The following is an 18,390-nucleotide window of genomic DNA, read 5'->3' on the forward strand; positions in this document are numbered from 1 at the left end:
AGCAAACTGGCCCCTTTCCGTGCTCCCTGGGTATCTATTTGGAGAGCGGAGGCTGCACAGCTCCAGCACATGGACTGTCACCAGAGATAATGCCTGGCTGCAGGGCAGGGATGATCACAGAGGGAAGCAGCGCCTGGCAATGCACACAAGGTTCAGGCTGTGAACTCTGGGCCCTATTGAAAGGCCAGAGCCACGGGGGCCCTGCATAGCTGCACTGCGGAGATCCGACCTGCTTTCCCCAGCAGGGTGGCCTCAGGCTGGCCCCAGCAGCCTGGTGTCGTGGCACAGAGAGGCCCTATTTATCCTACACACTGAGGTGGCAACACCAGCTCTCCTGCATTAAAGAGATTCAGTTGGCTTGTGAGCCGGGGAGCCTGGAGTGCTCCGTGCGGAGAAGGAGCAGAGTGTGGGAAGCTGCTAACGTGTCCAGTCCCTGCCCTGGTGAGAGACCCCAGGTCTCCTTGCCCACTCCTGAACCTGTCGGCAAAGGGCCTGCTAGTGCCAGGGGCTTTCCATGCTGGGGCCCTGGCTTCCCTCAGGAGCTGGGCTCGCTCCCTGGTTTCAGTGGGAGCAAAGAGGGGTTGTCTGGTATTTCTACCATCAGGGGCTCGCAGCCATTCACTCAGCCCTGCTGAGGACTTGAGCAGCTGGCCACGGTGGCAGTGCTCGTACAGAGGAGCTCAGTCTAAACGCCTAGAGATGCCGGGGTGGGGCGAATACCTGGGTCTTGTCCACACAAGCATGTCCCCGTGGCTCTGCTGGTGGAGCTGCACCGCTCCTAGAACAGTGCTGGGAGAAGAGTTAAAGCTTTGCCCGGGAGAATGGTTAAAGCTTTGCCCAGACACCCCTGGCCAGTTCATGTTTGGCCTTGCTAGCAGTGCAGCCTGAAGCTCTCATTTGTGCTGCGTTTGCAGACACAAGGCGGATGCTGAGGGACAGAAGGTCTCAGCCGCCTGCCTGACTCATGTGCAGAGAAAACGTGGTATTTACTTTGCAGTGTCCCAAACTGGGTCAGCACAAACTGACTCTGCAGGAGACAGAGCTTCTAGATGCCGTCTCCCTCGGATTTCAAAGGAGCTGGAATAGCTTTGTGAGGCAACAACGAACAAATCTGAGACCCCCGATTAGTAACTAACCCCCCAGGAAATGTAACTAACCTGGGGTCAGGTAATGGCCTTCCCCTCCTCCGTCGGATGACAGGGCTCTGTATCCATCCATCCCGTGGGGACTTAGCTGACCCCTAATCGGAACGAGACCTGCTGTGTGTTTGTGGTATTGCAGTGTAGGCTATTGCCAGGACAATATGTGAACCTGAGCAGCCCAGCTGAGGTCTCAGCAGGGAGGAGTGGTGCAGCTCCACTTCCTGATGTGCCGACGGGTTTGTGGGTGATTCGGGAGGCTCAGCCCGTTTTCAGTCCTTTTCCTCCTTCCATCTTCAAACACCGTGTCTGTGGCTGGGGCATGCAAGCTATGGGGCATCCCCTGATCCCATACAGTCCCCCACCACTGCAGAGCTCAGCACAATGATAGGGTGTGCCTGTGTAACCAGTGTTCCTAGGGAAGACTTTAGATCCTAGCTGTGCATAGTCTGGTGTTTGCATCATTCCTCAGACCAGGGGAAGAGTGAGGCTGAGTCTGTGCGGAAAGGACTGGAGTAGGGTAGATGAAATGATCTGAGAGACTAAATGCCAAAGGGAACCCTGGCAGGAGCTCTTATACTGAAGTGCCAGTGGGTTGTGTGATCTCGCCTCTGAGTGCTGATGACACAGGCAGTTTGCTCTGGCACTGAGGGCTTTGGCTGTGCAGAGTGATACACACAGCGAGGGGCTGTGCAAGAACTCACCTGACAGCACTCGGACGAGATGAATCAGTCACTGATCTTAGCCAAGGTGTAAGGATTTGCTGTGGTTTATGTGCTGAGTCAGCAGGGATTGTGTCAACAGTTCTAGAGCCAGTGTTCAAATCATTTCCCTCGAAAAGCTCTGCCCAGTCTGGCTTGGCTCTAAGATTCATCAGGGGATTCCTCTAGAGTCAGTGTTTGCAGTGAGCCCAAATCAGGGGAGTGATAGTGGCGGCTTTTGTGCCCTGAGAATGAACCGATCTCCTAAAGGAGGCTCTTTGTTGAGTCCAATCACAGAGGAAGTTGCAAGGTCTCGTGTGTCTGTCCTGCACCTGGCAGGACTGGCGCTGGGGAGCTGGTGCTCAGAGTATGGACTGGCCACCTCTCGCCATCTCCCATGGCTTTGGAATGGGTGGACTGAATGCCAAGTAAATTCCTCACCAAACCCATTTGAATATGCTCATGCAGTCCCGGGGTCAGTGGGGATTGTCACTTCGCAGTGCTGTGTATTGTTCCCACTGGCTCAGAGACAGCAGGCGAGGAGGAGGCTGGGACGTGATGAGAATGTTGCAGCTGAAGACACCGTTGGTGCTATTTTATTAAATGAACCGAGGCACAGAAAAGGCAGGCGGCTTGCCCCGTGGCACCCAGGAAATTGCTTCAGAGCTAGAGCCCACAGGCTGCCTTCTCCGCTGGGAGGACACCCTGGGTATGGCGAGGGGAGGTGATGCCACTGAGCTCTGATTCTGGGACCAGCCCTAGCACAAATGAGAGTAGCCTGGGGCTCTTCTGGTCTCCTCTGACTGGCTCTGGCCATGGGGCCAGAGTAACTGAAGTGCCACCTCTCTCCTGCCCTGACACACCCAAGCAGACCAGCTGGGGAGATCCAGCAGCTTTCTGGCTTCTTTGTGTTGCTGGAACAAAGATGAGATTCTAACCTGTATCTGCCAGACCCCCACCTTACCTCTGCCCCTCTTTATTCCTTGCAGACCCCAGTGGCAGCAGGCAGGATTGAACTGGGGACCTCTGGAGCTTAGTGCATGAGCCTCTACCACATGAGCTAAAAGCCAGCTTCCTGTTACCTAAGGTTGTAGAGCAGACTTATTAATTGCTCCATAAGTGGTCTCAGTGCCACTACATGGGCCAGAACACCACACCCCGGAGGTGTGGGGGTTACATAGGCACTCCCATTAGGCATTAGCCCTGACTCCTGGCTTTTTGGGCCCAGTCCCTCCTTTATGGCTGGGGTACATCGAATTTTGTAGCTGAATAGCATCCGCTTCCAGATGTGTGTGGACTCTGGTATTTCCCTGCATGCTAACTGCAGTGGAAATCTGCACTTCATATATTGTTCTGGCAGAGAGCCTGTCAGTGGGGTACAGCTGGTATTGGCTCCTGATCCAACCCGGTCCCTCTCACAGAGAAGGTTTGGAGGGAGCAGCAGGGGTTTGTGAGGCAGATTCCTCAGCCTTCTATCTTGCTGCCAGGACTCTTCTGCTTTTTGTTTTATTGCTGGCAGCTGAGAGGGCCACTTGCAGCAGGGTTGTGGGAGTGGGAAGTGGGGTGACTTGCAGTCAGCTGAGGCACAGCTGGGCAACTGCACAGCACACCTGGGCTGCCCACGTGAGGCTGGCACACTTGGTGTAGGCCATGCTGCCCCTCCTGCTTTTGGCAGCCTCCTGCGCTGCAGCTGCCTATGTGGACCAGGGGTGAGAACGTGGGCAGTTGGAAAGCTTGGTCACATGGTGTAAAAAGCCACCTCAAGGTCACCTCGATTGGCAGGACAGTGTCTCCTGGGTGTAGTTCTGACCTTGGGCTGTAGGACTGCAGATGACAGCAACCATCTCCCATGCAGATTGGGGATTAAGTTATGGCTAGTGCATCTCAGCTCAGAGAATCCAGGGGCCACGCTCCCTACTGCACTGAGCCATGGGACAGGTTGAATAGTTGTGGAGGGTCTTTGTTTCAGGAGAAGAGTGCTGAGTGACGCACTCCCTGAGTGACATGTGTGAGCTTTTTAATGGCTGTATGAACATGCTGTAGCAGTGGTCACACTAGTGCCCAAGATAGAGGTAAAATCACCTCCCTTCTCTTACCCGAGATTCCCCTCTTCATGTATCCAAGGATGGCATTAGCCCCTTTGGCCCAGAGCATTGCACTGGGGGTTCATGTTCAGCTGATTCTCCACGATGACCCCCTACCCCTTCTCAGAGCCACTTCTTCCCAGGATAGAGTAAGTACGGCCTATATTGTCCCAGGTTAGTGTAAGGAAGTTTCCCATACTGTCAGAATGGCCTACCTTTTGTTCCTAGCCATATGACCTTAAAGTTTGGCCGTACTGAAAAGCATGATGCTTACTTGCGCTCAGCTCACCAAGCGAGTGACCTGTCCTCCTCTTTATTTACCACTCCCCCAGTCTTTGTGTCCTCTGTAAACTTTATCAGTGAATTTATTATTTTATTCCGTGTCATTGATAAAAATTTTAATAGCATAGAGCCAACCAATTCCTGTAGGACCTCACTAGAAAAATACCGCTTGAAGATGATTGCCTGTTTACACTTACATTTTGAGACCTATCAGTTAGCCAGTTTTAAATCCATTTAATGTGTTGCATGTTGATTTTGTATCATTCTAGTTTCTTAATCAAAATACAGTGTGGTACCAAGTCAAACGTCTTACAGCAGTATAAGTATATTGCATCAACACTATTCCCTTTATCCACCCAACTTGTAATCTGATAAAAAAAAAAGTCAGGTTAGTGTGACAGGATCTGATTTCCATAAACCCATGTGATTGGCATTAATTTAATGCTTTATTAATTAAGTCTTGTATCAGCAGCTCCATTATTTTGTCTGGGATCAATGTCAGGCTGACAGGCCTTTTAACTATCCAGTTTATCCTGTTTAAACAGTGGCACAACATTAGCTTTCTTCCAGTCTTCTAGAATTTCCCCAGTGTTTCAACAATTATTGAAAATCAAAATTCATAGTCCAGCAAGCTCCTCAGCCAGCTCTTTTAAAACTGCTGAATGCAAGTTATCCAGACTTGCTGATTTAAAAATGTCTAAATTTAGCGACAAGATGGGTGAGGTAATATCTTTTATTGGATTAACTTATGTTGGTGAGAGAAACAAGTTTCGAGCTTACACACAAAGCTTTTCTTTCTCACCAACAGAAGTTTGTCCAGTTTTACCTCACTCATCTTGTCTCTTTAATATCCTGGGACCAACACAGCTACAACAACACTGCATATAACTTTCATAGCTGCTATTTAACATCCTCCTCAGTTACATTTGGAATGGAAAGTGTTTTATAATTATGTAGTCATACGATATGAGTACATCATATGGTCCCCCCCAAATGCAGAACAGAAATAGTTATTGAACACTTCTGCCTCTTCTGCATTTTTTATTGACAATTCTACCATTTCCATCTAGTAATGGACCAATACTGTTATTAGGATTCTTTCTTATCCTAGTATGCTTAAATAATTCCTTCTTATTGTTCTTAACTCTGCTGGCCATAGAGGGCTTCTTGTGTCCTTTTGCTTCCCTGATCAATCTGCTGCAGTTCTAGCATCTGATTTATATTCATTGCTATCAATTTCCCCTTCTTTCATTTGTTATCTATTTTTTGTTGGTGGTGGTGGTGGTTGTTGTTATTTATAGTTGCCTTCATTTCCCCTCTAAGCCAGGTTGTTGATTTTAACCAATGAGGCCTTCTTTCTCAGTTGTGGCTTTTTGGGCATTTAGTAAAGTGTTGTTAAGTGAGTCCTAATTATCATTTATGTTTTTCTGTTTAAATTCATCCTTCCAGCTGATTTGGCTTTTAATTGTTTTCAGTCTTGTGAAAAACCGATGCTTGAAAACACCAAGTATATATATTATACTTGGTGCTTTCAAAGGGGAAAGACGACAACAGAAAATGTGGAAATGGCAGCAGTGCTAAATGACTTTTTTTGTTTCAGTTTTCACCAAAAAGATTAGTAGGGATTGGACATCTAACCGTGAACACCAGTAAAAATGAGGTAGAGTTGAGGCTAAAATAGGGAAAGAATATGTTAAAAAAAATAGATAAATTGGACGTCTTCAAATCAGCAAGGCCTGATAAATGCATCCCAGAATACTCAAGGAGCTAACTGAGGAGATATATGAGCCATTAGCAATTATTTTCAGAAACTCATGGACAACAGGAGAGATTCCAGAGGACTGGAAGAGGTCAAATCTAATGCTAATCTATGAAAAGGCGGATTAGGACAACCCAGGGAATTACAGACCAGTCAGCTAAATTTCAGTGCCCAGAAAGATAAGGGAGGAAATTCTCAAGCAGTCAATTTGCAGATACCTAGAAGGTAATAAGCGTGGATTTGTCAAGAACAAATCATGTTAAAGCAACCTAACTGCTTTCTTTTACAGGGTAACAATAACAAGCCTTGTGGATGGAGAGTGGCGGGGGAGCAATAAACGTGGCATATCTTGACTTTAGTAAGGTTTTCGATACTATCTTGCATGATCTTCTCATAAACAAACTAGGGAAATACAACCTAGATGGAGCTACTATAAGGTGGGTGCAAAACTGGTTGGAAAACTGTTCCCAGACAGTAGTTATCAGTGGTTCACAGTAAAGCTGGAAGGGTTTGAACTGTATTGGGTTTGCAGATAACAAATGAGATCAAGTCAAGATAAACAATTGCTGATTTTTAGGTCTGTGATCAATTCTTCATTGTCCATCAAAACAAAGTTGCCAGCAGCAACACAGAAGTAAGAGCATCAGTACCACAACCTCCCTCCTATCCTACAATAACCTTGCAACCCCCACCCCCAGCTCCTTTTTGGGTCAAGACCCTACAATTACAACAAAGACTGCTGCACTGGGCAGCTCAGTATGGGGAGGAGGTGACCAGCCCTCTGTGGAGAAAGGAGTGGTTCAGGACTTCTTAGAAAAACTGGACGAGCACAGGGCCAGTGCAACCATTTAGGCAAACTAGGCGGTCGCTTAGGGCGCTGGGATTTGGAGGGTGCCATTTTCTTCAGCAGTGACTGCGGCGGCTGGCTCTTGGGAGGTGCCTCAGGGCGAAGGGGGGGGGGGCTGCCAGGTGGGGGACGCTTCAGGGAGGGAGGACACAAGGTGAAAGTTTCGCCTAGGGTGCAAAACATCCTTGCACCGGCCCTGGACGAGCACAAGTCCATGGGGCCAGATGCACTGCATCCGAGGGTGCTAAAGGAGTTGGCTTATTGATTGCAGAGCCATTGGCCATTATCTTTGAAAACTCATGGCAATGGGGAAGGTTCCAGATGACTGGAAAAAGGCTAATGTAGTGCCCATCTTTTAAAAAGGGAAGAAGGAGGATTTGAGAAACTACAGGCCAGTCAGCCTCATCTCAGTCCCTGGAAAAATCATGGAGCAGGTCCTCAAGGAATCAATTCTGAAGCACTTAGAGGAGAGGAAAGTGATCAGGAACAGTCAGGATAAATTCACCAAGGGCAAGTCATGCCTGACTAACCTAATTGCCTCCTATGAGGAGATAACTGTCTCTGTGCATGAGGGGAAAGAAATGGACGTGTTATTCCTTGACCTTTTTAGCAAAGCTTTTGATAAGATCTCCCACACTATTCTTGCCAGCAAGTTAAAGAAGTATGGGCTGGATGAATGGACTATAAGGTGGATGGAAAGCTGGCTAGATTGTCGGGCTCAACGGGTAGTGATCAATGGCTCCATGTTTCGTTGGCAGCCGGTATTAAGTGGAGTGCCCCAAAGGTCAGTCCTGGGGCTGGTTTTGTTCAATATCTTCATTAATGATCTGGAGGATGGTGTGGACTGCACCCTCAGCAAGTTTGAGATGACACTAAATTGGGAGGAGTGGTAGATATGCTGGAGGGTAGGGATAGGATACAGAGGGACCTAGACAAATTAAGGATTGGGCCAAAAGAAACCTGATGAGATTCAACAAGGACAAGTGCAGAGTCCTGCACTTAGGATGGAAGAATCCCATGCACTGCTCCAGGCTGAGGACCGACTGGCTAAGCAGCAGTTCTGAAGAAAAGGACCTAGGGGTTACAGTGGATGAGAATTTGGACATGAGTCAAGTGTGCCCTTGTTGCCAAAAAGGCTGATCGCATTTTGGGCTGTATAAGTAGGGGCATTGCCAGCAGATTGAGGGACCTGATCATTCCCCTCTATTCGACATTGGTGAGGCCTCATCTGGAGTACTGAGTCCAGTTCTGGGCCCCACACTACAAGAAGGATGTGGAAAAATTGGAAAGAGTCCAGCGGAGGGCAACACAAATGATTAGGGGGCTGGAGCACATGACTTATGAGGAGAGACTGAGGGAACTGGGATTGTTTAGTCTGCAGAAGAGAAGAATGAGGGGGGATTTGATAGCTGCCTTCAACTATCTGAAAGGGAGTTCCAAAGAGGATGGAGCTCAGCTGTCCTCAGTGGTGGTAGATGACAGAATGAGGAGTAATAGTCTCAAGTTGCAGTGGGGTGAGGTCTAGGTTGGATATTGTAGAAAAATGCTTTTTCACTAGGAGGTAATGAAGCACTGGAATGGGTATCCTAGGATGGTGCGGAATCTCCTTCCTTAGAGGTTTCTAGGTCAGGCTGACAAAGCCCTGACTGGGACGTATTTATGTTGGGGATTGGCCCTGCTTTGAGCACAGGGCCAGTGCAATCCAGTAGGCGACCTAGGCGTGCTACAGGGCACTAGCATTTAGGGACGGCATTTTAGGTCCTTTGGCGACAACCGCGGCAGCCGGATTTTCGGCCACCCCGGTCGTCATCGGCATTTAGGCGAAGGGATGCTGGGCAGGGGGGGCGTGGGGAGGGCTACCTGCAGCAAGTAAGGGGTCGCGGCCTGCAGGAACTGCTTCTGCCCCAGCTCACCTCGCTCCGCCTCCTCCCCTGAGCACACCACCTCGCTCGCTTCTCTCCCTCCCAGGCTTTCGGCTCCAAACAGCTGATTGGCGCCGCAGCCTGGAGGCGGGAGAAGTGGAGTGGCGACAGCGTGCTTGGGAGAGGCAGAGCAAGGTGAACTGGGTGAGGAGCTGCTGTGGGGGGGTGCCTCGGGCGAGTAGGGGGGGAGCTGCGTGGGGGGCGCTATGGGCAGAGGGATGGGGTGGGAGCTGCCTGGGGAGGGGTGCCTTAGGGTGAGGGATGGGGGGAGCTGCCGTGGGGGTGCTCAGGGCGGAGACGGGGAGCTGCCTTGGGGGTATGCCTTATGGGCGAGGGGTGGGGTGGGGAGCTGCCTGGAGGGCGCCTTAGGGCGGAGGGATGGGGTGGGGAGCTGTCTGGGGGAGGCGTGCCTCAGGGATGCAGAGGGAGGGAGCTGCCTGGGGGGGGTGCTTAGGGCGGAGCATGGGGTGGGGCCGCTGCCATGTGGTGGGTGCCTCAGGGCAGAGAGGGGGAGCTGCCTGGGGGGTGCACCTTAGGGCGGAGGGATGGGGTGGGGAGCGGCCTGGGGGGGGCGCCTTAGGGCGGAGGGCTGCCACAGGGCTCGGGGGAGGGAGGAGTGCAAGGTGGAAGTTTCGCCTAGGGCACGAAACATTCTTGCACCTGCCCTGTTTGAGCATGGGGTGGGACTAGATACCTCCCGAGGTCCCTTCCAACCCTGAGATTCTATGAACACTGTGAAATTTCAGATTTAAATAGCTGAACTCATGAAATTTACAATATTTAAAATCCTGTGACTGTGAAATTGACCAACATGGACTGTGAATTTGGTAGGGCCCTACTTGTGCCCAGCGGCAGCAGACCGGGCAGGCAGGGGCAGCCTGCTCAGCTAGCACCAGAGGAGAATCAACTGCATCCCAAACCCTCCTGCTTGTCCAGAGCCTAGCTCAGCATGTGCCCGTGGGGCCTGAAGGGGGCTGCGGGTTGTGACGGGACAGGCAGAAAGGCTACCGAGCATCGGGGTGCTCAGGCAGCGCCAGTTTGGCACACCTACAGAACATGTGCACCTGGAGCAGGGGAGCTCACCACCGGAAAGGGGAAAGTTTGCCCAGAGGAGAGGCTGCTGGGGACTGCCAGTGAGCTCCACTAGAGTAGTGCTTGGCCTCCCCTCCCCCTCCCTTGTTTTTGGGGGGCAGATGGATATTGCAATCCTGACATGGGCGAGAGGCCCTGTAAGGCTGCTCCCATCCAAGAGCCTGTGGCGGGACCCAGGCAGTGCGCGAGGGCCTGGAGATAGTTGGACTCAGAAAGAAACCCGGGAGATCACCATCAAGTGTGTGCACAGGGTGGGGGGGCTCCGGTAGGGGACCTAGAGTCAAGAGACAGAAAGAGACTATGGCCGAGCCCAAGCAGCGGCTCGGCCGACCACGCGGGATGTGTCCTGCAAAGTGCCTGACCCGTTCAGCACTGCAGGGGTAGGTCCAGCCACACAGCTGCTGCCGCCCCCGCTGCAGCCTGGAACTTGCCCCATTTAAGAGGTGACACGAGTCTGGCCTGGCCAGAGTCTGGTGGGCACAGCCACAGTGTCACCTTGTGGTACCCTCGTGAGCCCCTCTAACCCTCTCTTTGTGCTCCTAGATCAGCTCCTATGGCAGGGGCCAGTGGCCACGCCTGACAGTGCGTTTCCCTGTTCTCCATCTCTGCTGGCCCCGAGAAACCTTCCTGGCCAGCGGGGAGGGAAGGCAGTTCTCTGGATGGCAGGAGGCAGAGTAATTCCGTGCTTTCTTCTAGGCAGCAGAGATGGTGCTGCCTTCAGTGCTGCTGGCCTCACCAGTTCCCATCACTGGCACTGACTGGTTCCCTTCCTGGCAGTCCAGGCCCTCGGGACACTGACCGAGCCAGCCCCTTGCGGGCTGGATCTGTGGCTGTGAAGGGCAGTGTCTCACTCTCACCATTTACAGCCCCTTTGGCAAGTGCTAGTCCATGGAATGTCAACACAAGCAAACAATGTGTAATGGGGCACGGTCTAAACCAGGGCAGCCCTGGGGATGGGACAGGCCGGTCCCCTGCAAAGACCAAGCCACTTGGATGGTGCAGTCATGGAGAGGAGCAGCCAGGGGAGCCTGTGCGCCCCAGGTATCCAGACAGGGAGTTCAGCTCCTCACAGTCTCAGAGAGTGTCCAATAGATAACTCCCTGCCTGCCCCCCGGCTCGCCTCGGCCCGATCCCCCTTCACCAGGCGCCTGCCTCGGCTCCCGATCCCCCTTTGCCAGGCTCCTGTCTCCACTCACCCACTCCACTTTCACCTGTCCCCACCTCAGCTCCCAGGCCCCCATCTCCGCTCACTCGATCTCCCCTCACCTGCCCACCCCCCGGTCCTGAATCCCCCTTCACCAGGCCCCCACCTCTGCTCCTGCTCCCCATCAACCAATTCCAGCAGATCTCAGGTGTGTGGAAGTTGTGACACAACCTTGGCACGTGGTTTCTCTGCTCAGTGACAGATTGCAGACGTGATGCAATCTCCTGGGACATTTCCTGTTGCACCTTCCCCCTTATCGAGGCTCAGAGTGCAAAGCTCAAAGTTCTGCAAGTGGAGCTGAGCTTTGCCGTGTGAATGACAGAGCCCTGGAATGGCCAGGCTGTGCACCCCGAATCGCTTGGACACACTGGCTGGGGCTGGATGCAGCTGGCTGTCGCTGATTCCCAAGGTATGCTGTGGTGTACATTGTGAAAGAGAATGCAGCCTGCTGTGCAGATCCTGGAGCAGCCGGGGGCTGGAGAATTCTGTCTCCAGTTCCATTTGTGTATTTTCTTAGGCTGGTTCTAAAGTCGTCCTGAAACCCGTTCTTTCCCTCCGGTAAATGACCGTGCTGTTTCCTGTCTGCCAAGCTTGTGTCCAAGTCTGGAGCAGCGTTGATCCCTCACACACTCCATACGTGGGCTTGTTCTCGCCACAGGAAGAAATGAAGCCTAATGGAGACTGGAGCAGCCTCCGGCCCTTTCTGTTTCAGCCCTGAAGGAGGCATTTGTAAAAGCTCAGCTTTGCTCCTATGATTCCTGGGAAGGGCTGGTGCTAGCGAGCCTGAGAAAGTGGTGCCTGCCGCACAGGGGGACTGAGCTGCTCTGGAGCGCTGAGCAGCATTTGAATTGGCTGGTTTCTGGTACAGGCTGAACTGGTTTAATCCAATGATGTGATTTAATGAGGACAATAAAATCCTGCTTAAGTGCAGCCCTCCCAGTGAAGGGGAGATGCTCGCCACACAAAGGAAGGCTTGTCCAGGCAGTTCTCTCCTTTTGCTGCCCTCTGAGCCCCTTCTGAGATATTTGCCAAAGCTTCGTTCTTTCCAGCATGCTGGTGAGGCAGCGGCATGAGACTGGCCTGGCTCTGCTGCCAGCGGGGATGTCCCCCGCCTCTCTCCCGCTTTCTGTGGCAGTGACTCTCTCATGTGCACGAATGCCAGGCAGTGCCAGGGAGCTGCTCGACGCTGGAGACAGCAGGGTGGCTGTGGACAGCGGGACGGGGTCCCTAGGCCAAGCCTTGCAAGCATCCTCAGCTGTGTCCTGTCCCCTTTCTCCTGTACTCTGGGAAGGTGGCGGCAGATGCTGGTATGTATCCCAGCACGAGCAGTTTTGCTGGAGGATTATTCCCAGGAGCAAGAGGAGGGTGGGATGTTGTCCACTCGGTTGCCTGAAGGATGGGAAGCTAACGAGCCACCTCTCTATCTAACTGTCAGAACAGGGGCTGAGGTGGGGTACAGCTATGAGCAGCAGGATTTGCTAGAGCCATTGAGCACTTCAGCATGAACCCATGCTCGGTTCCCCATCAGGGCACATCCCGGTGGTACAGGGCTGTTGGAGCAGGCTGCAGAATCCACAGGACGGGCTGGGTTTGCTCTACCCCCTCTGGGGAGCAGCCCAGCAGCTGGTGCCAGCGCTCTGACGGTGATGAGGAAACGAGGCAGTACAGGAGCCTTGGGGGGGCCCCCTGCTCTCCTCTGCAAGACTAACTGGGACCCCAGGGTCCCAGTGGGGCTTGGTCGGAGAGCTGGAGGGTGGAGAGGGCAGCGTGCAGGGTGGGAGCCGGAGACCTGACTTTCATGGATTTCCTGCGTGCCTTGGGGCAAGACATTTCACTTCCATGTGCCAGAGCTTTCTGCTCTGTAAGAGCAGGCACCTCGGCGACATGCTTTGGGAACGTGGCTTTAGGGCACGTGCCAAGCACCAGGCTTTCAGTAGCTTTGTCCTTAGCCAGATGTGGACCCTGCCCTTGTTCTTTCTGCATGGTGTTGGCTCCCTGTATTCTGTGCGGTGATGGGGTGGGGCCCCTTTGACCACTGCTGCACTGAGAGCTTGGGGCTCTGCCCTGCTTCAAGATGGTTGTGGTCCTTGTTTTTCCTTGCTGCACTCTGCACTGGCTGTTGTCCCAGCGCTCTCCTGGTGCCATACCTGTACCTCGTGAATAAAGCTCAGGGCGTGATGCTTCATCGCTGCCCGATGGCACTGTATTGTAACGCACTGACACGGCATCCTGCCCTGCCTATGGGAGCTGCACTGCTAAACACTGTGACCTCTACACCTTTCCACCCAGCCTCGTGCAGCTCCTGTGCCAGACAGAGCAAGCGGAGCAGTGGTAGTGTGCTGGCGGCCAAGTAGCATAGGCTGAAAGGTGTTTGAGGGAGTTGAGCTTGGCAGTCTCTGTGTGCTCCAGGGCGGGTCAGACATGGCGCCTGGATAGACAGTAGGGTGACCACACATCTCAATAAAATTGGGGCTGTCCCGATTTTGAGGAGTCTGTCCCACGTCCCGACCAGAGTATGGCTGGGACGCCATTTGTCCTGATATTTTGTTTCCTGGTCTTTGGCGGCAATTCGGCGGAGAGTCCTTCAGTCGCGGATGGTCTTCGGTGGTATTTCGGCGGCAGTTAATAAACCTTGCCGCCAAAGACAGAAGCGCCCACCGCCGAAATACCGCCAAAGACCATCCGTGACTGAAGGACTCTCCGCTGAAGACCATCTGCAACTGAAGGACTCTCCACCGAATTGCCACCGAAATCCCGGATGGGTGAGTGTAAAAAACAAACAAAAACGCCCCCCCCTGCGGCGGTCCCGATATTTTCCCCTTAACATCTGGTCACCCTAATGGACAGGCTAGTGTAGTCAGCCTGAAAGGGACAGACTCTCCTATGTCCCAGTCTGCGTGTGCATGTGCACACATGTGCATTTCCCTGGCTCTGTGCATGCTTCTGCATTTCCCTGTGTGTACACATGTGCATTTCACAGTACGTATGCGCTTGCGTGTTTCCCTGTGTGTGTGTGTCCATGCATATGTGTGTGTGTTTATGTATTTCTCTGGGTATAGATACATATGTGCATTTTGCTGTGTGCGTACACATTTGTTTATTTTTCTGTGTGCACACGTGTGTATGTTTACGCATGTTCCTGCGTGTACACATGCACATTTATCTGTGTGTGCATGGGTGCACTATGCACTTCTGTAGTGCGCATTTCCTCGTTCATGCGTTTCTCTATTTGCATGTACATATGCATTTCTCTGTGTACACACGTGTGTGCATTTCCCTCTCTCTGTGCATTTCCCTCTGTGCATGTGTGAGTATTTCCATATGTGCATATGTGGGGACTTAGCACACACACATGCGCTATTATCTAGTATACAGAACGTGTTGGGTGTGCAATGACTCTGTTGTGAACATGTACTTGTTATTCAGCCAGAGGGGCTGGTCCATCTGTGCTCATGCAGTGTCAGTTCTGGCACTTACAACCCAAAGATTGGAAGGGACTAGGGTTTGCTTTGGGATCAGGGCTGGAGCATTCAGAGCCACAGTAATTGCTCCAGTTCATGCCTTGAATGCCCTAAGAGCAAAGCCAGCTTGGAATCCTGTACCCTGCTCAGCTCAGGTTACGGCCTCCAGCTTGCAATGGGAGCAGCAAGTCCCTGTCACGGCCCCCCAATACCAACCCCTTGCTCTTCCTCCCATGGAGACTTCCACGCTCCCCCAGCCCCAAGGGGTGAGCTGACTTTGATTACTGACGATAGGGCTACCCACTCTCCAGTGGCTCTTTTCCTACCTGCACGGAGCAGCTAGCATGGTTGGCAAGTTTGTAGAAATTTTGGTGGTGCCCAGAACCTGCCCCCCCCCCAATTCTGCCCCCCAGACTCCTCCCTCACCTACCTAAGGCTCTGGGACGGGTTTGGGGGGGAGGTCTGGGGTGCAGGTTCTAGGCTGGGGATTGGGGTGCAGGGTGCAGGCTTTGGGATGGAGTTTGGGTGCTGGGTGCAGGCTCCGGGCTGGGGCAGGGGTGGATGTACAGGAGGGGATGAGGAGTGCAGGCTTTGGGACGGAGTTTGGGTGCAGGCTCTGAGCTGGGGTGGGGGTGTAGGAAGGGGTGAGGGGTGCAGGCTCTGGGAGGGAGTTTGGAGGTGGGAAGGGGTGTGTGGGAAAGGGGAGGTGGTGCATGCGCTCTGGGAGGGGGTGCATGCTCTGGGAGGGAGTTTGGGGATAGAAGGGAGTGCAGAGGTGAGCGCTGTGGAGCTGAGGATGAGGTATTCCCGATGCAGGAGGGAGCTCAGGGCTGGGGCAGAGGATTAGGGTGCGGGGGGATGATAGCTCTGGCTGGGGCTGGGGGATGAGGGGTTCATGATGAAGGAGGGGGCTCAGGGCTAGGGCAGAGGGTTGAGGTGTGGGGTGAGGGTTGTGGGACTGAGGATGAGGGGTTCATGATGTGGGGGACTCAGTACTGGGACAGAGGATTAGGGTGTGGAGGGATGAGGGTTGGGGCTGAGGATGAGGGGTTCATGCTGGGAGTGGGGCTCGGGCAGAGGATCAGGGTGCAAGGGGATGAGGAGTTCATACTGAAGGAGGGCGCTCAGGGCTGGGGAAGGGATTAGGGTGCAAGAGGATGAGGGTTGGGGCTGAAGATGAGGGGTTCATGCTGCAGGGGGGCGCTCAGGGCTGGGGAAGAGGATTAGGGTGCGGAGGGATGAGGGTTGGAGCTGAGGATGAGGGGTTCATGCTGCAGGGGAGCGCTCAAGGCTGGGGAAGAGGATTAGGGTGCAAGGGGATGAGGGCTCGGGCTGGGGGATGAGGGGTTCATGCTGCAGGGGGGCGGTCAGGGCTGGGGAAGGGATTAGGGTGCAAGGGGATGAGGGTTGTGGCTGAGGATGAGGGGTTCATGCTGCAGGGGGGCACTCAGGGCTGGGGAAGAGGATTAGGGTGCGGAGGGATGAGGGTTGTGGCTGAGGATGAGGGGTTCGTGCTGCGGGGGGCTCAGGGCTGGGGCAGAGGATCAGGGTGCGGAGGGATGAGGGTTGGGGCTGAGGATGAAGGGTTCATGCTGCAGGGGGGCGCTCAGGGCTGGGGCAGAGGATTAGGGTGTGGAGGGATGAGGGTTGTGGCTGAGGATGAGGGGTTCATGCTGCAGGGGAGCACTCAAGGCTGGGGAAGAGGATTAGGGTGCGAGGGGATGAGGGCTCAGGCTGGGGGATGAGGAGTTCATGATGAGGGGGGGCTCGAGGCTGGGGCAGAGGATTAGGGTGCGAGGGGATGAGGGCTCAGGCTGAGGGATGAGGAGTTCATGATGTGGGGGGGCTCAAGGCTGGGGAAGAGGATTAGGGTGCGAGAGGATGAGGGCTCTGGCTGGGGATGAGGGGTTCATGATGCGGGGGGGCTCGAGGCTGGGGCAGAGGATTAGGGTGCAGGGGGATGAGGGGTTTGGGACATTGGAAGGGCTCAGGGCTAGGGGGTAAGGGCAGCCTGCCTTGTCATTAGTGGCTGGCAGGCGCTAGGACCCTGGGGCAGCAGAAGCAGGCAGGGGAGAGGCGCTGCGCTGCTTTCTGTCAAACAGGGACGCGGCGGGGCTGGGGGAGACCCGCGGGGGCCGGGGGAGAGACCCAGCTCCAAATATTGCTGGAGCAGGGCCTCCAGCCCTGAATATTCCTGGTGCTCGAGCACCGCAAATATATATAACCTGCCGCCTATGGCAGCTAGGGATATTTATCACCCAGTCATTGTGTTCATTAGCACCAGCTTTCAGACCTAATGCAGTCGCCACAGCAGGGGCAGGTTAGCCAGATCAGGAATCGGTTTGTGGATGGTTGCTAGCTGCCTGGCTTTGGCAGAACTCCCAGGAATGTCTCCAAAAGTGCGCTAAGAAGAGGAAAGTGGGGCCAGAACTGATCCTGGATTGGGGCTAGGCTCATGTGAGCTTTCTAATGGCAGGTCTCTAGTCTGTGTTGTGACTAACAGGCCTATGGGCAACTCCTGCATGGGGTGTGTGTCAAGCTGTCCTGCAGTGGCTCAAGAGCATGAGCACCAACCTCAGGGCAGACTGTTGAGAATTGGGGCACAATCCCCAAACAGATTGAGTTCTATACTTGTAGTTCACCAACAAATTATCATGTGTAAACTCCTCAGGCACCACAACAGCCTAAAAGTGGGGTCACAGGCAGTCCCCTTGGGCACTGTGATCTGTCGCACCACCCAGGAGAGCCTGCCTTTGTGATGCATGGGCCTTTACACCACCAATCACAGCAATATTCAGGTTACTTCCAGACCCAAAGGACCTGTCACTTACCCCAGGTCAATTGCAGCTTAGATCTCACGCCAAAAACAAGGCTGGGAGCCAATCCTGCAATGAACTACATCCAGGTTTAGGAATAGGAAAAGGGAAGAAGGGAGCTAGTTAGGAGGTTAAAGCAGGTAAATGAACATGTACAAATGAGTTACAATCTGCAGTTTCAAAAGGTAATAGGAGTTTCTGTAAGGAACAAGCTCTAGAGGACCTTTAGGGCTAACCCAGGCTAAGCACTTGGGATCTTTTGCTTATGCATAGAAACCTTTCCCAAAAGTCCAAGGAGCAATAAGATTCAGTTGCCTCTTGTTAGGGGTTTTCATTCCCTTTCCCCCTTATGCTTTGAGCTGCAAACTCAGCTGATGGGAGGAATCCACTTGTAAGACTCATCTTTTGGGAGAGGGGGGCAGAAGTAAACAACCAAGTATTTTGTCCTCCCCAACGTTTCACTCTAGTCTGCCTGGCGTCAATAGGCCTTCCGTGTCAGGCAGAGTGTAACCCTTCTGTTGGAGCTCAGCGCGTCACATCCCTCTCCTGTCTGGTGATTTACACAGCCCAAGTCTACAGGACAAAATTAAGTTGACCTGAGTTACGTCAATGTACAGCCACCGCATGTCCACACTCTGCTCCTTGTGTCAGCTGTGTGTGCATCCTCACTAGCAGCGCTAGCATCAGTGCAGAGAGCAGGGCACCCTGGCAGCTATCCCACTGTGCAGCTTGCCACCATCTCGCGCAGGGTTTTGGGAAGGGTTTGCAATGCCTCTTGGGGGCAAACAAGTTGCACAGGGGTGACTGGGAACATGGTTTCAACATCTCTTGATGCAGTTTTTTCCATCTTATAATTTTATCTACATCCCATAACGTTTTGCGCCTCTTTTCAAAAGCCCTGCAAACCCACCCAACTGCCATCTCCATGTGAAGCGTGAATCCTGCACAGCTGTGCACTGCTGTGATGAGTGTTGCGAGCATGGGGCACCTGAGCTTGCAGTATTTGTGGAGCCACCAGAGGAGCAGCAGGGAACTTGACGATTCCTTGGAGGCTAGCTTGCTGTAGGGCATAGAAAGAAACAA

The 18,390-nt window shown here is 53.3% G+C and overlaps 1 protein-coding gene across 5 annotated transcripts in view; it reads left to right on the forward strand.

The window, feature by feature from the left end:
* RGS3 (regulator of G protein signaling 3) overlaps positions 1-18,390 on the forward strand; it is a 235,466-nt gene that overhangs the window by 165,631 nt on the left and 51,445 nt on the right. The window contains exon 1 of one of the 5 annotated variants that reach the window (XM_075060502.1): positions 11,236-11,439. The exons of the other annotated variants lie outside the window; for them this stretch is intronic. Coding sequence (XP_074916603.1) covers positions 11,362-11,439 — 78 coding nt within the window. The 5' untranslated portion in view covers positions 11,236-11,361. Of the gene's footprint in view, positions 1-11,235; positions 11,440-18,390 lie in introns of those variants that run through there. 5 annotated transcript variants of the gene reach the window in all.

This window comes from Chelonoidis abingdonii, chromosome 24 (assembly GCF_003597395.2).
Source record: "Chelonoidis abingdonii isolate Lonesome George chromosome 24, CheloAbing_2.0, whole genome shotgun sequence".
NCBI lineage: Eukaryota > Metazoa > Chordata > Testudines > Testudinidae > Chelonoidis > Chelonoidis abingdonii.